Consider the following 25,670-nt stretch of genomic DNA (forward strand, 5'->3'; position numbering starts at 1 on the left):
CTGTGGCTTCTGAAGTATTTTCTGAGCAAAGTTTCTGCTTAAGAATACTGTGCCTTGCTAGGAATTGGTAAGTATTTAACTAAAGTGAGAATAATAGGAGAGAATCTGGAGAGGTGGGTGAGAAGGAGAGTGAAGGGAAGCAAAAACGGGCAGGAAAATGCCCCTCCTCCCACCCAAACAATCATGTTTAAGAAAAAGCTGCAAGCTTTTATAATCAGCCTTAAAGAGAACACGAATGCCAGGATTTAGAACAGATTTGCAGATGCACAGCTTTCTGAGGCAGAGAGCAGGCTATTAAATGCAGGATGCCGCTGTGTCTCATTGTGTGTTTGCACTAAGGTAAAGGTTTGCCAGACTGGCGTATCAGATAAAGTCAGAGTGGTTACCACACCAGCAGTATAGCAGCTGCATAATAAATGATGGAGAGAATCATGTTAGGCATGCCCACCTAACCTAACTTGAATCATGCGAAAGAGGAGCTACTGGAATTCAAATAGACTTTCTAGTTCCCAGCAGTCGGCAGCAATAGAATGCTTTCAGGAAGATGACAGATGCAGGGGAAAGATGCTGTTTTGCACTATCTTGATTTGTTACCGCAGCCAACTTATTGGCATGATGGAGTGACAAGAAAAGCAGCTGGCATGGAAGGTAGGATGATCAAAGCCTTTGAATTGCTGTCAATGTCATTAGAAACTGACCATGACAAAGCATATGTTAATATATGCCTCTGTTGATGGTGGCAGAGGATTTGTTGCTCAGGTCTTGAAACTCTCTGAAACCAGTGTTGCTTCGGCACAATGGATTTCTGAATTGGATTTCTGTTTGCATTATGTGCTTGTGCTTGTTTCTCACCTCAGGGAGAGTCTTGCCTAGAAAAGATAGTTATGAAAATGTATGGTTACTCAGCAAAGTGTTGTTTAAGTCTGTGAAGCCCTGGGTAAGGCATAACCGATAACCTCTGATCCAAAAATATTCCAAATGGTTTAGCTGCAAGGTCTTGTTTTGTTATACTGGCATATTTAATGGATTAAGGAAAAGAAGCTGCCCATATTGAACATGTTAGAGAAGCAAGTCTTTGTGCAGCTTCTGTTTTGACTTTGCTGCTCTATGATGATTTTCTTCTCAAGTTCTTGTTGTTTATTTACTTGTGTATTATCAGAAAGATATGTATCCCTCTCCTGCAGGGTCTTTCAGCAACTCCAGCATCTGTTTCAGCTACTGTTCATGTTTTGGCAATTTGATGTCTACCCAGCTGGGTCTATCATTTCTCACTGGACTGCTGTTCTTAATTTGACTGTATCAGCTTGTTTCAGATATCATTTCAAAAAATATTAATGAGAAATGACAGCAAATGCAAAATCATTTGAGGTGGGACTATTGTTTTTAGGATGGCATGCTTGTAAATTTAATTTGTGCTCCAGACTGCAGGGGGGCTTTTTGTAGTTGTTTGGAATGTTATTTCAAAAAAGAACCTCAAAAGAAATGAGCAATAAACTTGAGCTTCAGGTGAACTGTAACAAAGTTTCAGTTTATTTTAAAATGCTGCTTCTCAGTTCTATATGCTGTTCCTTCTCACTTCTATCCCTTCCTTGAATCACAGCATGCAATCTTTTAACTGTGCCCGTGGTACATAGGTTGTCAACACAACATTGTTTCTGCCTGTTAAATCATTTGGAGTATGGGTGGTTGATTGAATTCAATGCCTTGTGTTTGGAAGTGTAAGGTGGTGGAATTAAAAGGGCTGAAAGATCTTTGAGCTCCATAAATCATATTTCCTTCTTGAGAAACAATATGAAACAAACCCAGCATCCATAAGCATAATAGTACATTAATTTGGTGGGAAGGCTGCCCAGTAGGTTAGATCTTGAACTCTTGTCATCTGATCAAAGAACTTTCTTGTAATTACTGTACACTGCCTCTTTATGTGTCTAAAATTAAAGGACTGATGGCTGATGATTCGTATAAGTGGGATTTCAATAGTAGCAGAGATACAACCTTTGAAGTCTGTTCAAGTCAGTTGCTTTTAGTAGGATGTAACTATGTGTAGGCTGACCTGTATTAGGCTTTTACATCCAAAAACAGACAAGCAGCCTAAGCCACTGCTCTAGAAATACAAATAAAACAAAACCTGTCCTTTAAGAACTTGATCACCTCAACTTTTTATTGAATTTAAAATAAACACTCAGACCAAAAATATTTTTTCCTTTCGTTTCATATCTACTGTTTCCAAATGCTCTTTGGGCAGGTTTCATTACTTCAAAGAATTCAGCAATTACTTTCTGTGTAGTATAATATAAGTATGTTCTCTTTTATTGAGTCCATTTTCAGAATGCAGGGAATCTTTTTTGGAAGTTGTCTGAGATATGAAAATGTACATTTATGGTTTTTCCTTTGCGAAGATACAGAAAATTATCAGCTTCCAGTTAATAATAGTGACTTGGTATTTTCCTTAGGTTTTGTCAATAAGGATGTGAACTTTGGACTAAATTATGGCAACACTAGGTGGAGCTAGCAGTTGATTATATAAAGAGCCTAGCATAAAAGGATGGTGTTAAGCAGTCTAATGTGCAAACTGACTTCTCTAGCAATAATGGTAATAATTTTTCAAAATTCCTGTCAAGCTTGAAGTCAAATTTTCAAGTCATGAAATGCTGGAGTTGCTGGAGTTTGCTTCAGCTAATCCAGGCACTTTTGCCTCAATAGATGCTTTTCTAGTTAATACTACAGCGTGTGCATGTATAGAAGGCTTCAAGGCTGAAAATGGAAATGAATGCATCCAGATAAAAGGGCATTTATTCTAGTGTGTAATTTAATTCTCCTTTGTCCTGTTGTTTCCAATAATGATCATTCATTTCCCCTCATTTTGAACATTTTGAAATGTATTAGTATTTGGAATTATATTTTGTAATGAGAACAAAATGGGTAGTTATGTTAAAGCAATTATTGAAAGTTGAATATGGATGGAACTACATCCACAGAGGACACAAAATGTGTGCACTTCTATTCATACTCAGCTGCAATAGTTATTTTTAACAGAAAAGCCTGGAGAAGCAGGTAGTCAATCCTGCTCCTTGTATCTTCTCAAAAGTAAGTCCCATTGAGTTAAATGGGACTTATTCCTAAGAAACTTTGCATAGAACTTCTGACTTAATGAGAAAGTGAAAAAATGAAAGCCTGGTACATAATTTGCCTGTATTTCACAATATGTTGAAGATGTTAAAAGATTGAGATGCTTATTATCCATATCCGCTAATAACTGAACAGAATGCACACAATGATAATTTAGGAATGCAACTGCATGTCTGTATTCATTGAAATCTTGAAGCTGGTTTGGGTTGCATTTATTTATAACTGGCCTTTACTATCTGTCCCATTTTTTATCACTGTTGTTCATCATCCAACCTGCAAAAGAAGCCGAATAATCCCAGCAGGAGAGCAGATGTAGATATATCTAAGCCCACGTGATGAGAGGGAAGAAATAATATGTGTCAGAGGTAACTAGGAAGGTAAGGCAGTAGCCAAGTAAGGAGCAACTAAAGTCACACAAATAAGCATTCTTTATTTGTATTGTGGTAGTGCCTAAAAGCACCTGTTAGCTGTACGTTGTTGTAAATACCAATGATTGCCTGTTCTCTGTCTCATGCCTGTAATGAATCTGGAACTCTTGGTTTCTAAAATCAAGTTTTCAAACAACAGGCTGGAATGGAGTCCGAACTCAAAATGTAAGAACCGACATTGTATGAAATAGTGACTGCTTACTTTTTTGATTCAAATAACAGAATACTGATACAGTTCTTCCTTGCCAAAGAAATATAGGTCATGAATCAAGTCAAAACCTGTTAGTCCTTTATTGGGCCATAGCACCATCTTTCTCACTATGGGTCCTGCTATGATGGATTGAGAAGCTGGGGGCAACAGCAGTGGCGTAGTGCCCAGGGGACTGGAGGCATCTTGCCCTGGGCACATGCCAGTGTGGGGACATGACAGGGGCATTGCAGGGCATTGCAGGAGAAGGCAGGGGTGTAGTGGGGGTTGAGGACACACACATGCCCCTGGCGCAGTTCCACCTCACTACGGCTCTGGGCAAGAGATGATGTGACAGTTATGGTGATGATGAAGAATCCTGGCATCTCTGTGATTGGGGAGAAGATACTCTTTTAGATAGAGAGCATCTTTTCTCAACTTAGAGGAAAACATGCTAGCTCTTTGATGTATTAATACCTCTTAACTGGAAGGTCCAAGGCTGGTGGGTTTGAGACCCTAAGACCTAGCACTCAGACTGGCTGAAGGCCCTAGAGCATATGTGGAATGGATCCTGAAAGGGGGAATGATTTCTCTGTTTGAGATGTGTGAGGATAGCTGTATCCCCAAGATTTTGCCATGAAATATGACAGAGGGAAATGATACAAAAGAAGGTTGCATGTGTACCAGGGATGGGGGCATCCAGCAACCAACAAAGAACAGCTATATCTTGTATTTATAAGTATCTAGTTAGTAACTGCCCCTTTGTTTATTTTGCTTAGTGCATCTAGATTATGTTCTTGTAGTACCCTGAAATTTATGCTTTAAAGAAATAAAGTTGTTTAATTTGAAAGAGTTTACACAAGTCCTTGCCCATCTGCCTTCACTTGGCATGTTACAGTGGTGCATGAAAATAAGAAAAGCTGACTTTTACATCAGATGATGGGTGGCTTCAACAGTAAGAAGGGAGGGTAAGACAATGACTAAAATTGTCCCAGAACATGATGGAAATCCCAACTCCTCCTTTAGAAAGTTAGTGATATTAAAGAAATATCAGATTTCTATCTACTTAAACCCTTCTTTTCTTTGAAAGTAGCTTGGAACTATGGGGAAAATACTCTTTAGGTTTAAACAACAATGAATGTTGGGAATACAATGAGGAAATTACATTTTTAAAATCTCAGCTAGAGGACAAGCTGGATCAAGAGCTTATGTCAGGCTTGTTAATGGGTTAAGTAATTTCTAATTGCATTATAGTTACATTTAAATAAGCTGTTTTGTATTCCTTTAAAAGATGAACTACATGTCAACTGTAAAAAATAAAATGAGAACTTTAAGAGTGTCTGAAATGAATGTAAGTGGTCTAGAGTGGAAACAAAAAATGGAAGCAGTGAAGCACAAGTGAAGGTGTTTGAGAGGAAAGCTTGGAAGGTACGATAAAATGAGCACGCTACAAGCTTGAAATGCGCACATCGGGCACTCACTTTTTCTGTTTATCTTTGGCAAAAAATATATAGAGTTTAAATAAAACAGAAACTGCTCTTGTTTTCACAGCAGTTTGACTTATTCATTCATTCATTCATTCATTCAACTTATAAGCCCCAAAGGGCTCGAGGTGGCTCACAACACGGCTGTTATTCAAACAGCAATCACACAATATAAAACTTAACCTATAAACCTGATAGTGGTAATACACTGAAAACCTCAACGTGTGACACTGGTGGGGAAAATCAAGTTTCTGAGGCTTTGAGCATAGTATAGCAGATGCCAAGGCGGATGTGGCCAAGACATCTGTTCCTAAGTATTGTTGAGTTTTGCAACTGGAATAAAGTATTTGAAAATCCTTTTTTTAAAAAAAAATGATCTCACAGTTGCTGAGCTGGCAAAACTAGAAAGTGCTTTTCTATAATATACTGGGAAAAGAATTGTTCAAATAAGAAAAATGGGGCAGATTTTTGCTGTACCTTGAACCTAGCCTACTTCCACCTGTATTGAGATGTGTGCAAAAAAGAGACTGCAATTCCAGATACCTACCAGCACATAAATGATATCATGCTATGATTTCTCTCTGTCATATTCCAGTTTTAAATAGTTTTCTGGAGTCCAACTTGGCTTTTTAAAAACACCAGAGGAAGCATAGGAATACACCCTCACAAGAATGCTTAGTATTCCAGAAGTCATGCTCCAGGGGATAATCAAACTTTGCCCTAGGAAGTGGAAATCCCAGATCAAGATATTCATGAAAACTATTTTTCGGATGTAAAAACAGAGAATGAGAAGGGGAGGAACAAAATCTTGCTAACTCCCAATTTAGATGCTAATCACTAGAGATTTTCTGTAAGAATGAAGAGCCTAATAAAGAGGTAGTTAGATACATGAGAATTTGCATATGAAGACCTACTTTATATGATGAAATTGTAATTGGCTTACTTTTCTGGTATGCTTGATTTTTTTTAAAAAAAATGATTACTTTCTTTAAGACTAAGAGAGAAAGAGATAATAGAGAAAAAATGAGACTAGAAACTTGGTAATCTGGTAGCAAAGTCTAGGACTCTTGTGATTTGTATTATGTGTGAATGTGTGTGTATAAAACACATAAACAGGTTACAAAATAGTTCTGAAGAAAGCAGGTATTTTTTTCTCATACTTTGGTGTGCATTATGCCTAGTTGATGATTTCAGATTAGTGTGACAATTTGAGACTGCTTATGTTGAGCTTCTAAAATTATCACCACAGAAATTCAGTGTCTAGAGAATGATAACAAGGGAACAGAAACATTGCCCCACCATGTTCCAAATGCAAAAATGACTTCTTTCATATTATTACTTGTTGCTTACCAATAGCATCTTATATTTTATTTATTTATTTAAAAATCAAGCAAACTTGCAAATTCCACTATTGGGAGGTTTTTGCATTCAGGCTTACACCTCCAGTGTGCTGTCTGGCTAAACAATTGTTGAAATCACTTCTTGAATAGATTCTACTGACTGCACAAGTGTAGAAAGCATGCAGTGTGGTACATCCAATGTTATGTAAAGGATGCGTCTGATAATAAACTGCATGTGATTCCTTGCTTTATAGAAGACAGTTAATTTAATAACCTGAATAATCATGACCCAATGGGATACTGATTCATTTCCATTAAATGAGGTGATTTGGTTTGCATACTGGACAAAAGCAGCTGCAGACTACAACAATCAATCACCTACGAAACAGGGAATACATAGTAGTATACTGTGCTTTTGATGAGCTTTGACAAGGAACATCAAAGCAAATCAGTCAAGATTTTACCTCATGTGTCATAAAATGAATTTGAACAAGATAGGTTCACAGAGTTCTCAGCATGTCTATTTTCATACTTTATAACATAGAGACTTAGATTAAGTACTAACGGCTCCATTTTTAAAAAACTCAGTCCAGTTTCTCTTCACCCAAAATAAAGTAAGAATGTTCCACCATTTTTAAAAAGCACATTGGGAAAACTTATTAAAACCTGAAATTGAACAAAAAGATGTGGTCAAAACTGCCATTTTAATCTTTGCAATTTTACTATTTTTAAGTGCACAGGGCCCAGTACATATGAATGTAACTGCTGTAATACTTTGGTCCCAAAAGAGATGCTCAAAAATATACTGGTGTAGCTCCCTTTCTGTTTGTTAGTCATGATAAGGAGGCTGATTTTTCACTTAGCAGTTGGGCTGTTTTTGAACAGCTTATGCCTTGTTTATTAGACTACTTTTTGTATATTGAAACAGTATAGTAAAGTACACTTTCTTACATAGTCCAATGAAAATCCTACCTTTCCCTCTCTTCCACAGACCTGTCCTCACGGCATCCTTTTTCATAGAAATAATATTAAAAAGTGAATAAATTAATTAGTCAGCTACTGTTTATAAACACTATATTTTTGAAAAAAAATCTTACAATTTGCTATTTAACATGTTATCATTTAAATTATTTTACATAAGCACATTATGAGAGTCACAGGAACCCCATCCCATATAGTTTAATTACCTGCCCCAATATTCCATGACTCTGGGGGAGAATTTATTTCACTTACTGTTCAGATGCAAACATGATATAAAAGGGAGAAGCAAATGAATCCACTGCAGTTACTATACTACTTTAATGCTGTTGTGTAGGTGTACAGGTCAAATAATGGTGAGGCACAGAGATTTGAGGTTCAGCTCACAGTTGTTGAACATAGCAGGATTGCCTGCCGCACCTGCTTGTTACAAAATTTGTCAGTTCTGCTAGAAGAACAAGAAGAATAGTTGGATTTATACCCTGCATTTTCTCTACCTTTAGGGGGTCTCAAAGCAGCTTACAATTGCCTTCCCTTCTCCTTGTGAAATAGGTGGAGTTGAGAGAGTTTGGAGAGAACTGTGACTAGCCCAAGGTCACGCTGCAGACTTCATATGTAGGATTGGGAAAACAAACCTAGTTTGTTGTATTGTTGAAGGTTTTCATGGCCAGATTCAACTGGCTGTGGTGGGTTTTCCAGACTGTGTGGCCGCGGTCTGGTGGATCTTGTTCCTAACATTTCACCTGCATCTGTGGCTGGCATCTTCAGAGGTGTATACAGAGGGAAGTCTACACAGACTTGCCTCTGTATACACCTCTGAAGATGCCAGCCACAGATGCATGCGAAACATTAGGAACAAGTTCCACCAGACCATGGCCACACAGCCCCGAAAACCCACCTCAACTAAACCTAGTTTGTATTTTCCATATTATATTGTGTTGAGCCAAGGTCATTTGAGGAACATGTGAATGATGATTTGCATGTTTTCCAAAAACTGTAAAGATTAAGAAATAGAAGTATTGAAGGGTTTTTGTTATCTGGGTTTTTTTCTCTTTGTGTTGAATAGATCTAGGTTTCCAAATGAATCTAAATTTAGATTGACAGGATGGCCATCCTAAGAATGTAGGGAAGACATGACAAGCTAATAAAATATGAGATACTACTGTGAAAATATACTGCTTGCTCCCTGGAGAAATATGATTATATTTGTCAGTTAACATTTACTGAGAGATCCAGGCTAGTTCATGCGAATATTTTTTTTTAATAAAACCAATTTTAATTAGCTCATTTGAGTGCCTCTGTCTTAATAAGAAATCATTAAGGAGGGAAAACTATTTGTGAGTGGCAATCATAGTGAAAAAAGCTTCTTAGAAAAATCTTGCATGAGAATTAAGTTAACATGGACTTCTAGTCTGAGCTTGGGACCAGCTGCAGCTTCTCTGTGAGAGCAGAGGAACCCAATGGGGGAGGGGGGTTAGGTCTGGGGGCTGCCTCAGACCCAATTGAGATTACCCATGTTTCTCAGGAAGGGGTCTCCTCAACAAGAAAGAGGATTCAGAGAATTCTTTTTCCCTCCCTAGAGTTGAATCCCTAGGAGACAGACTGTCATCTTTGCTAAACCTGCTGAAAAATCTTGAAGAAGATTAAAGCTGTTCCAACCCAGATTTCATGTAACTGGAATATTTGGATCCCAGAGGGATAAAAAGATCCTATCTCAGAACTTAATATGGCCACGAAGTGTTAATTACTGACTGTTTTGTAAGAACAGATCAGTGTGGAGATCCATGCATTAACTGCTAAGTTTATAACTAGAAAACAAAAAAATGAAGTAAGAAGATATGAATAATAAACATTCAATACAAAAGTATAGAAAATGCTGCTGAAACTTTGTTAAAACACTATCTGTAGGAAGATAAATGAGAGATAAAAGTGTTTTTAAACTTATGAGAATTTGATGATTTGATTGGTTCTTGCTGCACAAGATTTACATATGTATGCAGAAAACAAGGCAGAAAGAGAGAGGAACTGAGGAGGTGGGATTTTAGAGCTGTTTATTGCTGTGTTGTGAAATTCTAGCCACTTTCAGGAAGGGAGAGATAAAGAAACAGAGTGAATGAGAAGAGTAAGCCCTTGACCTTATGACGTAAATCCTCTGAGACAACAAGGAAATACAGAGCAGAGAGATGAAAGAATTTGAGTACCTAACTGTATCAGAGTCTTCTGCAGAAAGTAACTGACAGCAGAAGAAATACAGAACAAAAGGGTACGACAGAGAACTGAAATATTTTGAGAAGGGGGAGAAGAATAAAAAGACTGTGGCTTGGGTGTTTCTGATAAGGGGTTAAGAAGATTAGGTAATTGTAATCTGAAGAATTAATAATGAAGAATTAACAATGGCAGGTAAACAAGGTACAGTGAGACCTAAAGATTCCAAGTAGACAGTGAAGAGATAATCTGTATCTCACTCCTCTACATCAAATGTCCAAAAGGAGGTGAAACAGATTCCTGACAAACCTAGTGTGGCAATTTGGTTAAGATTCTCAGTAAACTTCAAACCACATTAGAAGATATGAGTAAAAGAATGGAGGCAAATTCAGCAATGTTACAAGAAGCAGACAAAAAAACAAACAGAATTGAGGCTATTGATTCAGTAACTAAAAAGCTGGCAGAGGTGTTTAAGGAAATGACAAGTAAGTTAGATGGGGTTGACCAAAAGGTGTTACACCTTGAGGAAGAAAAGGAGAACCTCCAAGACCAGCTTGCTAATTTTGGAATATAGACAAAGAGAAGACTCCATGCATTTTAGAACAATTCTTGAGTGTGAGGCTGATTCCACATGGGCCAAAAACAGCAGTGTGAAAACAGTGTGAAAATGGTGTAAAAGGGTTTAAAATGCTGTAAAAGAGTTTATACTGTTTTCACACCGTTTTCACACCGCTGTTTTTGGCCCATGCGGAATCAGCCTGAGCGTCACAACATTAAACAACTTCTTACAACTTCTTACAACAGTTAGTCCAGTTAATAGGAGTAAAAGAAGAATAAAGGAGAAAGAGATTAACAAGGCTTTCCACATAAATTCCACATATGCTAAAAAAAGAAATTATTAAGAGATTGCCTTGTCAAGTTTAATTCTAGATCCATAAGAAACAGGCCCGCTTCATAAACAACCTGAATATTTATGGAAAACAAATCATAATACTAAAGGAGTTACCATTCAAATGTTTGAAGAAGAGGAGAGAATACAGATATCTGATTGACTGAACAAAAGATATCTGATTGACTGAACATTTAGATGGGAAATCCCTGAAGGGATGTAATTCACTTTTAAAGGGAAAAGACACAGGATTTTGGAAATCTTAAAAGCAGAGGAGTTTGTAAATATAAAAAAGACTTTGACACACCACAAGAAAAATAAACATGATGGATTACAAAATTTCATCTTGGAATGTTAATGGACTTAATTCATTCACAAAATGGAGGAAGACTTTCCATTTTTTTGAAAATTGATATAATATGCCTACAAGATACACACATTAAAAAAACAAGTCAGGAAATATCTGGTCAACAAATTTTTGGGCCAAGAATTTGTTTCTGCTGATAGCAGGAAAAAAAGGAGTGGTTTTCTGTATAAAAACACAATTTGATTCAAAATTGATATTTAAGGATGAAATGGGAGAGTTGTTGGCCACAGAAGTTACAATTGGATGACTTAAAACTGTTTTAGTAAGTATGTGTGCCCCAAATGATTAAACAAATACAATTTTATAAAGAGCTGGAACAATGACTATTAGAACTTTGCATCACACGATCCTTGGAAAACAGTACTTAAATGCCCAAATCTAGATGGTCATCAAATCCCCCTATTATTATATGCCAGTGATTATATGCCAGTCTTGTTGTCACATACTAAAACTGGAATGAAGCAACTACTAGTGACCTGTAATGAATATTGTACTAATAATGGCCTGACACTAAACTCCCCAAAATCTAAAGTTGTAGTGTATTCAAGATCGTGGAAGCCATCCCGTTGGATGCTAGAAAGCTATGAGTTGGAACACATCAAATGCTTCAAATATCTGGGAATGCATCTTCATTATAGAGGGGGTTGGGCCAGTTACAGAGATCACACCATTACAAATTCCATGGCCAGTGTATCGGCAATTTTGTGCTTTTTTATAACAAGAGCAAACAAGTCATACCTGCAGCAATTAAAGCTTTTAATGCCAAGGTGTCCCAGCAACTATTATATGAAGTTTCACTCTGGATAGGCTCCTGGTCCAACTCAGTTAAGAGAGTGCAATCTCGATTTCTATACAGACTCCTGGGTGTGCCCCACTGTGTGCCCCATGGCACTCTGTGCCTCGAGACTGGACAATACCTCTTAGAGACAAGAGCCTGGCTTGCCATGTTCAAATATTGGCTGCACCTTTGTTTCAACTGTGATGCCACCTCTCTGATGTACAAAGCCCTTCAGACTCTCTGTTACTCTGAATGGTGAGGCATTATTGAATCTAAAATCATTAAGCTAGGTTACTCCTTGGACTCTTTGGCCATGCTCCCATCGAAAGAGATTTTTCAATTACTGATAAGGAGGCTGCTTGATCAGGAACATCAAACCCTAACTGAAAAGGCCTCCAGGTCTTGCTCTCCTCTTTCCTTGGGCATTCCTTATATTGGAAATAGGAAGGCCCAATACCTTCATCAAATAATTGTGCCCAGATTTCAAAGAGCAATCATGTTGGCCTGCTGCAATGCTCTTCCATCAGCTGTATAACAGGGAGATTCACCAAAACTCCCTTTCATCAAAGGCTATGTACATGCAATGGAAATTGTGTAGACTCCATGGAACATATCCTACTTTACTGCCCCCTTACACCGTACCCAGAACCAAATATCTGTCAACCCCACTGATTAAAAAAGAGCATGCATCTAATTTACAAAAGATTATCTTTTTATTAGACAACACCAGCAGCGATGTAAATGATGCAGTCGCCAAATTTCTAGACTCCAGAGCTCCAGGAGCAAAATTTGAACAATATCTTCCTTCCCCTTTTTTCTCCTCTTTTAAATGTATAAAAATTCATTTTATATTCTTATGCCAGTTTTTTCTTTCTTATTCAGCTGAATGAACCCTATGCACACAACACTGTATTATTATTATGCCAATAAAGGTTCCTTGACTTGACTAGGAAATAACTAGAAATCTTTATATTGTTTTTATCAGTTCATAAAAGAGATATTCGGTTCTATGTAGAGTTTTACTGGGAAAAAATGCTAATAACACCTGGGTAGAAAAGAAAGGAAATTGAAAGCAACAAGCCTTACAAAAATAAGGAAGAAGATGCAAGATGTACCTAAATACAGATTGACATGGTGTTTAGCCAAAACAAATGACAAAGACTCAAGAGAATGGTTGAAAGCAGGTGTGGCCCTGGTTCAGGCCCCTGTGCAGCTGTCTCTTTTGTTCTTTTGGAAGGACCTCCTATATAAACAGCAAGAGAAACTTCCCTCTGACCTTTATTTGCATACATTTTGTGAAAATCAGTGGGACATTGAGATGTCACATAGAGACTGAGAAAAGTTCTCTGTGGCCGTGACAACTGGCTTGTTCCTCAACATGTGGCACTTGCCCTGTGTTTTCTGTTGGTTTGGGATTTGCCCATTGTTATGGTTTTGACAGTAGTGAGGTCATTACTTTGGATCCCTTCTTCCAATCACATGATCCCATCTGAATGCCTGTGATGTGCTTGCAAATGGCAGGTCCCATGTTTAATGAGTCTTAGGTATGGAAGAAAAGTGAGATACAAGGAAATCTCATGTCATAATGAATGTAAATTAATGTTGGCTGCATATTCATTATCAAAGCTCCAACAATTCACTGACGCAACTCACCTTGAGAGAACTCCATCACTCTAAATGGTGCACATCAGTTATAACAAAGATTGGGGAATTGGGCTATGATAGTGACTCTCTGAACATGCTAACCCTTACTGAGACATTTGCCCTCATCAAAGAGCGGCTACTAGCAATGGATTATCAACAACTGCAGAGCTTGGCCAACAAATCCTGTTCGCCAACGAACGTGGCAATTCCATTCGTGCAGGGAAACCCAGCCTACTATATTGCAGCACTTACCAACCCTATATATAGGAGAGCCTACATGCTGGCTAGATTTAACATTATGCCATCCCCGCTCCATAGAGGAAGACTCAAGGGTCTACCAAACGATAAGAGGTTTTGCCCCTGCAGTCCAGGGCAGTTGGATTCCATTGCGCACATTCTCCTCCACTGCCCACTTTACCAGAATCCAAGATCCAGCTTATTACAAATCATTGACCCTATGAAAACCCTTACAGAGCTTGATAAAGTAAATATGCTCTTAAACTGTAATGACCTTGACTGTTGTCTCGCAGTGGCAAAGTTTCTGGCTGAGGTTTGCGAACTGAACTTATGATCCAGTGTGAAGTTTTATCTAGTAATTTTAATTTATATTGTATGTTCTGTATGCCAATAAAGGCTTAAAAAATGAATGTAAGTAGGATTACAGAAGTTAGCTATGCTGATCCTAATCAAGAACTAAAAACTGCACTTCTCAGGATTCATCTTCTGTGTCTGATACAGAAATACTTTACTGGAACTTGATTTTATCAAATATATTCTTAGCATCCTACACCTTGGAAACATATTACGACCCAGAATTTTCAATCAGCACCACTTACCTGTGTGCTTGCTTAATTTCTATCTGTTTTAATAAACAAAGTCACACAAGCATAATTTCTCTAGTGCATTCAAATCCAAAATTAAATTGAACTTGGAATAGGATTCCCTAGTACTTCACACTGGTTGAAGAGTTGAGTAATTCCATGAAATAGCATTGTTAACTGGCTTTCACGAAAAGCTGAAAAATTTCCAGTCTTAAAAAGAAGTAAACTGGATATTTATGAACAGCAAGAATAGCCCCATTAGCCCCAAATAATTCAATTGTTAGTTCTTGTTTTCTGAAGGAGTAGGTTTTTAGTGCACACAAAATAAATTGCACAATCCAAAATAATTGATTTGTTTCACATCTTGAATTATTCAAGAGTTTCATGAGCTACAAAATTTCAATTTTTAAATGCTCAGCTTTTTGTGATAGGATTTAATCTCAGCTCTACACCCCACCCCACCCCACCCCCCACCTCGAGCCTGGTAAACTTGGATAGCTTGGTTCCTTTTACATTACTGGAGTCTAAATTAACTGTAACCACTCATGGGTAAAAAAAAAGGCTTGAACATCATTTGTCCAATTCAATAAAAATACCCACAGTTTAGAAATGTTGAGATGCATGCAGAATGGCATGAAGAGAAATGTAACACTTTAGTATTACTGGAATCAATATTTGGCTATAGGTAGAAACGCGGTATTGTATCTCTGGACAGGGAAAGAATCAGTATTAGAGACAGTAGTATCACAAGAACTGTGTATACTGAAACACATTAACTAACTAACTGAACAGGCCACATCTAGGTCTAAGTTAAATTCCTTCTTCAGTAATGGTCATAAGACCTCTAGAAAACCTCTGGAATTTGGGCTTAAAGTAACAATATCAAAGTACCACATGTACTTTTCAGTTTTGCTCAGTTGATCTCCCAAGAATTTTGTCTGTTGTTGGGGAGATACAAAGATAAATAGTAAACACCATTGATTAGAAATAGATTTCAAGAGACATGAACAAAATGGCCAGTTTGTGTGTGTGTTTTACTCCAACTGAAAATATGGATTTAGTTTTCATATTATATAGACAGGTTGTCACAGTCCATAAACTGGAGAGGTGGCATCTTTAGAGTGGTGCAAAATAAAATATTAAGTACATAGATAGTTATAAAGCCAGCATAGAGCAGTGGACTCTAATCTGGAGAACCAAGTTTAATTCTACTCTCCTCCACATGAAACCTGCCAGGTGACCTTGGGCTAGCCATAGCTCTCTCAGAACTCTCTTTGCTCCACCTACCTCACAAGATGCCTTTTGTGGAATGGGAGGAGAAAGAAAGATAATTATAAGTAGTGGCTTTGAGACTCTTTATGATAGTGGAGTATTAAAACCAACTTTTCTTCTTCTACAGCTGACCAAGCTGGATAGAAAATTAGGGTATCCGGGATATAGGCCAGAGCCTATTTTTAAAAAATATAGCACAAAGTCAGATTGAGTTTTTGTATGTTTGTTTCATAGCATTATAATATGCTTGAACTATTTATTAACTGTTATTGCTGTAATAATGCATAAAAGCAACTGTTACTGGCCACAATGAAAAAAAATAGTACAAAGTGTTCATTTCTTTGTTTGTTATAAAGCTACATGTGCATGACCACATAAACTCCAATGGTACCTGATCATTGTGGTGCATGCCCTGATAATGCCTAGAGAAGATAACTGCAATGTGCTTACTGGAGTTCAGAAACATCCATTGGTACAGTCTGCTGCAGCAGGGGTGTTAACTGATCATAGGAACCATCACTACAATTTTGTTCCTTCTCCACTTACTCCATACTGGTTTCCAGGCCAAATTCCAGGCTCTAATGGTGATTTTTAAAGTCCTGAATGGATGAGGATGAGCATATTAGTATCATGAGTAAGATTCAGGGAAATAGGTTGGCACAAATAACACTTTATATATCTGAACTGGTTGCCTTTGATCCATCTCACAAATAGAATTGCACAGGAAAACTTTAATGAGCTGACTATTGGGTGGAATGGTAGGTTTCCCGTGAGCTCAGTAACTGTAAGTTGTGATGCCAAGATCCACAAAATGGCTAAGGAATGTATATTCATGTATATTTCCTGTGAGCTCAGTAACTGTAAGTTGTGATGCCAAGATCCACAAAATGGCTATGGGATGTATATTCAAATTAGTAAATATGGATGCTTCTTTACACAAATGTGATCAGATAGCAGCAGGAACTTATGAATGTGTAGACTTTCTCCTCCTTTTGTACTTGCTCCCTTTCTTCGTTCCTTCCTGCAGATTTTAGTGTCACCCTGACTTTGCTCTCCCAAATATCACTAAAGCTATCTTATGCTTTACCTGTGCTGTATTTCACTCCCTTAAGAGTATTTGAGGAGGTATTCAGACTCATGCTTGCTTGTTCCCAGCCTGATGATAAGAGATCTCACCCACAGTGATCCATGCAACGGTCACCTCCAGATTAGACTATTGCAACTCGCTCTACGCAGGCCTACCCTTGAGGCTGATTCGGAAATTGAAACTGGTCCAGCATGCGGCGGCTCGTTTGCTCACGGGAGGTGCCTCCAGAGACCACATCACTGTTTCCCGCGTAAGCTTTTCGCGGCAATCAGCTTTGGCACTTCGGCTCCTGCTGGAATTCTCGTAATCGCCTTCAAGGTACTGGTGTTGGAACCTTTAAGGCCTTTACGCGGTCTGGGGACCTTCATCTTTAGGGACCGTCTGGCCCCATATGTCCCACGTCGGTCTCTGCGTTTGGCAGAGGCCAATTTACTGGAGGTCCCCGCCCCCTCTATGATGTGGCTGGCCTCCACTAGGGCCAGGGCTTTTACGGCCCTGGCCCCTGCCTGGTGGAATGCTCTCCCGCCAGCTGTCCGATTCTGTGGGGACCTTATAGTGAATCTCGCAGGGGCCTGTAAGACCCAGTTATTCCGCCGGGCTTTTGGGGAGGCCGGCTGCTGATAGGTGCCCATTAACAACTGAGATCCGCTGTTCCCCCCTCAGAGTCAGAGGAATGAAAGGTTGAACGCCATCTGTTTTAAATGTTTATAAGCTTGGAGCGCTGCATTTTAACTTGTATAAATTTTAGTATTTTATCTTATTTTATCCAATTTGTATGTATTATGTTGTAAATCACTCTGATATTCTCTCCTGGGGAGGGCTGTATAAAAGTGGAATAAATAAATAAATAAATAAATAAATAAATAAATAAATGGAAGCCAACTGCACGCAGTTCTTGAAGCAAAACTGAAATGGCACACACAGTTGAAGTAATGCGTCAACCTGTTTTGCATGCTACTGACATCCTTTCTGAAGTTGTTCAAGATGATTAGATCTGAGCAGTGCAAAAGAAAAGAAAAGAAAAGAAAAAAGCACAGGCTAGGCCTGTTGCATTGCTTTCATCTGTACGTATGAGATTGATTCTCCTGTCAGGTATTGTTAAATAGCCAGTAGATGGTAGTGATATAGACTAGGATTTTTTCAACCATTTGTAGAATTTTGCATTAGGTCAGATTATGTGATATAGTCTAGACCAGGGGTAGGGAACCTGCGGCTCTCCAGATGTTCAGGAACTACAATTCCCATCAGCCCCTACCAGCATGGCCAATTGGCCATGCTGACAGAGGCTGATGGGAATTGTAGTTCCTGAACATCTGGAGAGCCGCAGGTTCCCTACCCCTGGTCTAGACTCACTAGAAGAGTTCTGCCTTCTAGACTGCATCAGTGTAGATATCCAGTGGTGTTTTATGTTTTTTGTGGTGGTGTTTATTTTGTGGATTGTCATCCCATCACCCATCATGAATTCATCATTTTGTTGTTGGCTTTTGTTGTCATGGTTGTAATTACTACAAGGATATTTTTCCAACAAACAACAACAAAACAACAACAAACAACAACAACAATAACAGGAGACCTCCCTAATCTCTAGGAATCACAAAGGACTCTATGGTTAGAATTTCCTGTAAGTAGTGGTTTTCTCTTTCTTTTTAATTTTTCTCCTGGGATACTGTCTCCTAAGACCTCTTTCTCCCTTCCCCCCATTCCTGAAGGATAAAGTGGAGCTGTTGATAGTGAATACAGAATGAAAAAAATGACAGTGTTGTGATAAAGTATAATGCCAGTGAAAGAACTGTCAAATTCTAATTTGCTGCTTTAACTTCTGTAGTTATTTCAAATCATTTGATATTTCATAAACATCTAGCTTGAGCAACAGATCATAATTTAGCCTTCCTTTGCCCTCAACATTCCCAGTAACTTATCTGAAATACTGAAACTCTAATCAAACTGGAGTTTCACACACAGCCTTAAAAGTATGCATTTAATAGCAACTTTAGAACCTGCCCTGGCTGAAGCCTATTATAAGTTCGTTTCAATATTTCTTTTGAATTAAAGATAATTAACTACTTGCTGATTAGTATTATCTTGGATTTCCAAGCCTTTAAGGACTATGTATAGAACTCTCCTGTACCATTTTGTTTACTCTTTAAGACCTAAAAAAGACTATCAGTATTAACTCACCATTTCCCCTGATATGCCTTTCTAAAAAAAACCCCAAAATCATAAAAAATAAAGAGTTCACAGGATAGTGTGGACATGAATGGGCATGTTCCTCAATCTTACCTTAATTTGTATAATTTGCCTTTTTGAGGAGATGTAGTGTCATAATTACATGCCATATGGGCCAGGACGGAATCCTGGCATTCAACCCAAAACATGCAATAGTTAATTATGTAAACTTATTTGAGATTATGATAAGATACTTTAATAATAGTTGACTATTGCTAGGTTTGACTTGTCTTCCACTGCAAACTTCTTGCCAAAATGACCAATACCCATGTCGGGTTCCCAGTTCCCCACTTTTGGTGCCTCCCTCTGGTGACACCCAGCTGGCCAATAGGGGTCTTACCAGGCCTTGATGTCACCAGCATGATGGCATCCCTTCCAGAAGTAATGTCATCAAACAGGTGATGAAAGGGAAGACACAAGTATTTGGGCAAAACTCTATTGCAAACATGTCCTCTCCCATAGAGTTTTTCTCAAATACCAGAGTGTCTTCTCATTGTTGTCAAAGTGATGGTGTCATGCAGGATTCATCAAGGCCTAGGCCTCATTTTAAGCATGGTAGGATTCCCCCACCCCTCCCCTGCTAATGGCTATGGGACCTGGTAACCCCATATCTGCTGCCACTGGAAAGACTGGTGGAAGAAAAAAAATAGAAAAATCTGGCATTGTGCTGATAATGTGATTTTATTTCCAAGCCTGATTCAGAAGTGGCATCATAGCATTCTATGACTGAGCAGAAACTCACTGAATGGTAGAATAGCATGGGTTTGGCCCAGAAATGACATCACACCTTTGATGTGCAGTGCCCCTCATGCCTCTATTTCCTAGTATGTTACTTGCTGCCTGCCATCTGCTGGTAGTTGTAAGCTCTTCTATAAATGCATCCCAAAACTTTGGCCACTGAATCCTAAAAATATATCTTCCTTATTTCTGATATTATTGATGTCCTTGTAGACATTGAAACAACTTGATCAACACATCTGACAGGATCGTGATGAAGCTTCAGAAGATGGATGACTGCCTTTAAGTCAGTATTGCTGTGCATAACTTTCTAAAAACTGGAATATTAAGTAGAAAATGAAGAGTTTTCTTGCATTGAATGTAGTCATCCTTTAGCTAAGAGCTGCTATCTGATATTTAAGGTTATTAAAATATTTTTGTTGTTTTTTGAGAAAAATGTGGATTATTAAATAGAACTGTAAATATCCTGAACATTTTACTAGGTTTGGTAACATAAAATGAAAGGAAGTTGACACTTGGTTGTATCTCAAGATGTTTAATAAATCATAAAATCTCCTAATTATCAGTGAATAGATTAATGATACTAGGGTTAACAGAATATTTCTTCCAAGTCAGATTAATAAATTTTCCAGAGAATGCTTGGATCATCTTTACCTTCACCTTGCAGCAATATTAGATACTTCATAAGATTTTTTTTACTGTTGTCCTTTTGGAAATATGTGTACTGATATGCTTTAGAAATTGTCATGCTAATCAAAAAACGAAGTAGGAATTTTCCACTTCACTGTTCATTTGTATAAAGTCCCCCTCCCCTTCAGGATACACCTTTATGGATGGTGCATTCACAATGGCTATTGAGAAAAGACACATTTTGAGGATGGTGATATTGCTTTGATGGTCCTTGAATAGCACAGACATTTGTTTACCATTATGAGAAATGGACATGTATCTCATCTTGTAAGCCCTAAACAAACAGTAATTGTAGTCAGTGCATAAAGTTTGGACTTTAATGTGTAGAACTTGCATGTAAGTCACTGCTCAGAAAACAGTTCACTAGATAGCTTTGAGTATGTCAGTTTCTCTGTATTTCATTTCCCCATTATAAAATGGAATATTAATGATCTGCTTTTGTAATAAGAATTAGATATGTACATGCACAGACACACTACCTTGTCAAAAGAAGGAGGCATGAAATTAAAGGCAATGCAAATTGTTTACGAAACTCTCCTAAATAAGGCAATTACACATTCAGGATCACAGGTGGAGTACTTTGCAAAGAGTAAATGTTTCAGTAGGTATAGGGTTCAGTGTGCTAATCTTAACATACTAATTACAAGTGGAAAATTCAGTAGAATACTTAATTGCAGTTAGTTCACATTGAGAACTGGGGGGAAATGGGTAATTATTGTTGGTAAAAACAAGTAATATACTCTGGAATTGGAGAGGTGGTGAGAGGACATAAAGCGTTTCCACATTTGAAATGTGGAGTCCCTCCTAGAAAGGAATGTTAGGTATCAAGCCATTCTTTGTAAAGTAGCTCCATTCCTCAGACTTTTATGCAAAATGAAATGCATCTCTTCAAACTGCTTTCAATGCTCTTTGAAGCTGTGCGAAATGGCAAAATCCACTTGCAAACAGTTGCATTATTTTGCGTGTGCGGAAGGGGCCAGAGTGTGACTATTGCTGGAGGCATTTGTGTGTGTGTGTGTGAGTATTAAAGTTATCATGAAAGCCTAACAAATAGAATGATTATTTCTAAAGATATGATACTAAAAATAGCTTGATTGGCTAATATTATGGGTGTTATTTTAAAGAGCTGTAGTTCAAAAGAAGAGTAAGCAACTTGCCCTTCCCCTCCAAAATAAAGAACATGGAATTTATTCTCGGTTATAAGTTCAGTTTCCAGTTAATTTTTTTCTTTGTACCCAACAATGGTTTATCCACAGGTTTAGATTACACCACTGTAACTCTAGCATATATCAACATAATTCAGATCTGGGCTAACAATGCACACAAGGGAAAAGAATCTGTCTGGTTCTAGTGTGAACTTAAAAACTCTTATTTTTAATGAAAATAATTAAAACATTTATATAACAGAACCACAGCTCTTAATCAACAACAAAGTATACATATTATAAATAACAATAACAAAACATTGAATAATACACACACAGGGTATCCCAAAGAAATTAATATCAAAGAGTATCACTTTAAAAAGGATGTGAAGGATACCAAGTGTCTGATGCCTGTAAATACTCAACTTTCATGGATGAGCTTCATGTATTCATAGGTGAACATACAAAACATCAGGATGATGATGGAGAAATTCTTGGCTGGTGGTCAATAGAAGGTGAGAGAAAAACAATACTTTTTACTGTTACGTCTTCTTCAGCCACTTTAGGCACATTAGGCACACTATCATAATAATAATAGTAGATAATGTGAACAATGAAATAACCCCACGTTATAGACAAAATAATTTAGTAACCTAATCTATATATATAAAAAGCTAACGGTGACTTTGTTAGTCATGCCCTAATGCCGAAACGGCTGGACGGATCGCCCCCAAATTATCACATGACGTTCCTGTTGCAGGCAGGTAATCAGACCTTAAAATCGCCAAAAGTCCATACCTGAGCCAGGTAAAACGTCTTTTTCCTGGCGCACCAGGCCATGAAGCTGGCGATGTTTAACTGTCACCCTTAGAGATGTTAAATTTACACTCGCAGCATGTCTGTGGCCTGGGAGGGGTTGGTATGCCCTTAGAATGTTCGCCAGATGGCCAGAGATGAACAGTTAAAACAGTAAATAGGTAATACGAGTGGAAGTGAAACACATACACACGTTGCCGTGTGAGACATCAGATGGGTTCCCCCCCTCACATGCAGGTAACTTTCACTCTTTGTGCCTCACCCACTGCTACCACACAACACACATACTCTCATACACATCCAGCTCATCCCTCCCACACACACTGCACTCTGCCCTCCCTCACATCCAACCACCACTTACCCACTTCCTCACCCATATTCGCATACAGCTCTCTTTTACTAAAAGCGAAGCTGGAGCTTTGCCTTTTTTCTTCTAAGACAATCCATTGTGGGTGGGGGTAGAACCAACACTACTGGCTCCCCAGCTTCTTTTGCACATGGCCCTTTAAGAACCAGGGAGCTGGTCTCAATCTGAACACCTCACCACCCTGCCTCTGCTGCCTGGGATACAGCCTGTTTTACCCCCTAGTTCCTGCCCTTTGCCTCCAAGCCAGTGGACCTATGTGCGTATCAACCAACCTCATGGACAGGCCTGGATTGCTTGGGTGACTCCTAGGACAGTTCTGTTGTGGAATGGAAAGGGTTACCTTATACTAAAAAAACAAGACACCACCATAAAACAATGTGAATTGAAAAGGGAAAGAGGGATTCCATTTAACAACCCCAAAAGGCTATGCTGCAGATCATTGGACCTGCATGGACATCTGTGAGGGTTGCGGACTGTGATGAGAAGGACAATTGCCACAGCAACGTGTGGCCGGACCCCGCTAGTACATATATTTAAATAAACATAAGGAACCAGAATAATCTGGCTCAAACATACAAAAAAGATCTAGCTCCAAGGCAAGACATGCAAGCATGTTAGAAAGTCAGTTACTGGGAGTCAGTTACATGTTTGAAAGTCAGTTCCTGAAGAATCACAACGTCAATGCAAAGTAACCAAGACTATAAGCTTAGAATGTTTATAACTGTGATAGCGTGTAAGGCCAATGCAGCATAGTGCTCAGTGAAATTTAAAGAGACAGGATGTAATCTTGAGAAAAATAAGAAAGGGAATGTTTCACAAAAAACATCTTAAATCTAAATTTTGATTCAAGCCCCAATCGGTGTGAAAAATTTTGAGTCTGAATATCCATTTAGCCTCTTCTCTAAGGAGGATCTGATGCACGTTTGTAAAAGGATGTTTGGTTTGATGTGTATTTAAAACCTTGGATCTCTATCTGTATGATTTTTCTGTAAATAATGTTGGGCAATTGGTTCCACAATTTTTTTTTCAGTCTAATATTTGAAGAGTGCTCCAAAATTCTTTGTTTAATGGGTCTAAGTGTACAACCTACATAAAGGGCTGGACAGGTACAAGAAATCAGATAAACATGCTCCTCGGTGTTACAATTAGTGAAGTGATTGAAAGTATATCCAAACTTAATAAATGGATGAAAAACTCTTTTGCAGGAGTAGCTAAATCACATGCCCTGCAGTTGCCACCTTTCACTGCAGGAGAATGTCTCTTAAAGGGCTCAATGTTGGTTCTAACAAACTTCACTTCAGATTTTTGGTTCTCCTAAAACCAACCCTAGTCCACATCCTGGGATAGATTTGACAATATGCCAATGTTGCTTAATAATCCCACAGATTGCCTGAGAGCTTGGTGTATAATCGAGAGCATAAACTAGTCTCTTTTCTCTCTGGGAAAGAGGTTTTTCATGTAAAAGTTCCTGTCTGGAAATAGAATTTACCTTTTTTTAGGGTAGATTCTAATATATAATAGAAAGCCTCTACCTCTAAAATCTTGTAGAAGTCTCTCTTTCTAAAATCAGTCTCTTGTGAAGAGTTTCTTTTTACGCGAACTAGCTGGCTATAGGTTTAAGGACTTGGGATGATAGGATCTGAAGTGTAGACCTGAAGACCAATCTGTGGGTTTATGAAAAGGTTTGAAAGCCAATGTACAATCTAGAACTAGTTCAAGGTATTTTGTCACCCCAAGCGAGAGTTCTCAAAAGCCTAATGCTGAAACAACAGAACAGGAGATGAATGCCTTGTTGTCCAGTGCAGTTGTTTGGGAAATCAAAATGGTTCTATACTCTCAAGTAACCTTTAAGAGACTTCAGAGAGTTCCACTAAATGTTCATGGATGGCCACCCATCTTTGAAAATGTGGTACCTCACACTTCTACTGTAGTGTACTGACATAAAATATGTGAAAGTCAGAAAAACCTATGGAAAAGCATATTAAGGTTATTCTTCCACACTTTAAGCAACCTCTTCTAAAAGAGACTTGCCCTGTGCAGATGAGTAATCTGGAGAGTATCAGTTTGTAGAAGGGAAAGCAAGATTGTGTCTACTGACCCTGTGTCTACTAGCCCTATAAACACCTCCCAAGCTTACTTGTTTTCAGCAGGTTCTGCACTTGAAAACCTCAGGGCAGTTTTGCAGGTCCTGCACATTTGAAAACCTCAGGGCAGTTTTGATAACAGCATTAGGAACTTAATGAGGTTTCGGAACACATCATCACTTCCATTTCATTCTCTTTCCAATTGACTTGACCAGGCCTTAGGGCACAACTGCATGTTAGGCCCAACATATGTTCAATCACAGGCATGCAAGGAGAATTTTTAAAAACCTGAAACACACACAAACATACAGAGTCTTACTGTAAAACCAGCTTTGCAGTAAGATGTACATTTTAAAAAAATCATATTTAAATGTTCTTGTTTGCTCAGAGGTGTGAGGAGGGAGAAGGGGTTTCTGATTTTCCTCTCACCCTTCTTTTACCAGCAGAAATGGTGGGGCTTTTTACTTCTTTTCCACCAACTTGAATGTGACTGTGACCCATGATCCAATAGGTCAGGCATATCATGCAGCTTGGCCCTTACTTGGGTTACTACTGCAGTGATAAGTAAAGCAACAACGAGGGAAGAAGTTAATCTCTGCCGCTCTTCAACCCTTTTTCTGGACTACTGGAATGCTAGTGTCAAGGTACTAGGGATCATAAGAAATGCCATAAAAACTCAGAGATTTTGAGAGAGGTGCATCTTGATAAGTATTAGTGATTTTGAGGAACTAGTAGTAATTCTGTGATGGTGATCTAGGAAATACAGATTAGGAAAACCCAAGTTCCAGATACTGTATGCAGGATGCAGTCTAAGAATGTTTATAGAGATATGTATCATCTCTTGTAAATATAATTTCTTAGCATTGTTCACATTTGTACCTAGCAGAGCTGCTATACTTCATTTTCATCAGTTCCAAATGAGCAACTATCAAACAACCTAAAAGCCTACTAGGTACTATAGATTGTGTGCTGTCAGTACTTGTGCTTGTTCTTTG

The 25,670-nt window shown here is 38.3% G+C and overlaps 1 protein-coding gene across 2 annotated transcripts in view; it reads left to right on the forward strand.

Moving 5' to 3' along the window:
* Nucleotides 1-382: 382 nt before the first annotated feature.
* DMD (dystrophin) overlaps nucleotides 383-25,670 on the forward strand; it is a 1,175,169-nt gene continuing 1,149,881 nt past the window's right edge. The window contains exon 1 of one of the 2 annotated variants that reach the window (XM_048495459.1): nucleotides 383-648. In XM_048495459.1, the coding sequence (XP_048351416.1) occupies nucleotides 552-648 (97 nt within the window). In that variant the 5' untranslated portion in view covers nucleotides 383-551. The remainder of the gene's footprint in view (nucleotides 649-25,670) is intronic. The other variant, XM_048495460.1, reaches the window with a different exon arrangement.

The sequence above is a fragment of the Sphaerodactylus townsendi genome, linkage group LG04 (assembly GCF_021028975.2).
Source record: "Sphaerodactylus townsendi isolate TG3544 linkage group LG04, MPM_Stown_v2.3, whole genome shotgun sequence".
Taxonomy (NCBI): Eukaryota; Metazoa; Chordata; class Lepidosauria; order Squamata; family Sphaerodactylidae; genus Sphaerodactylus; species Sphaerodactylus townsendi.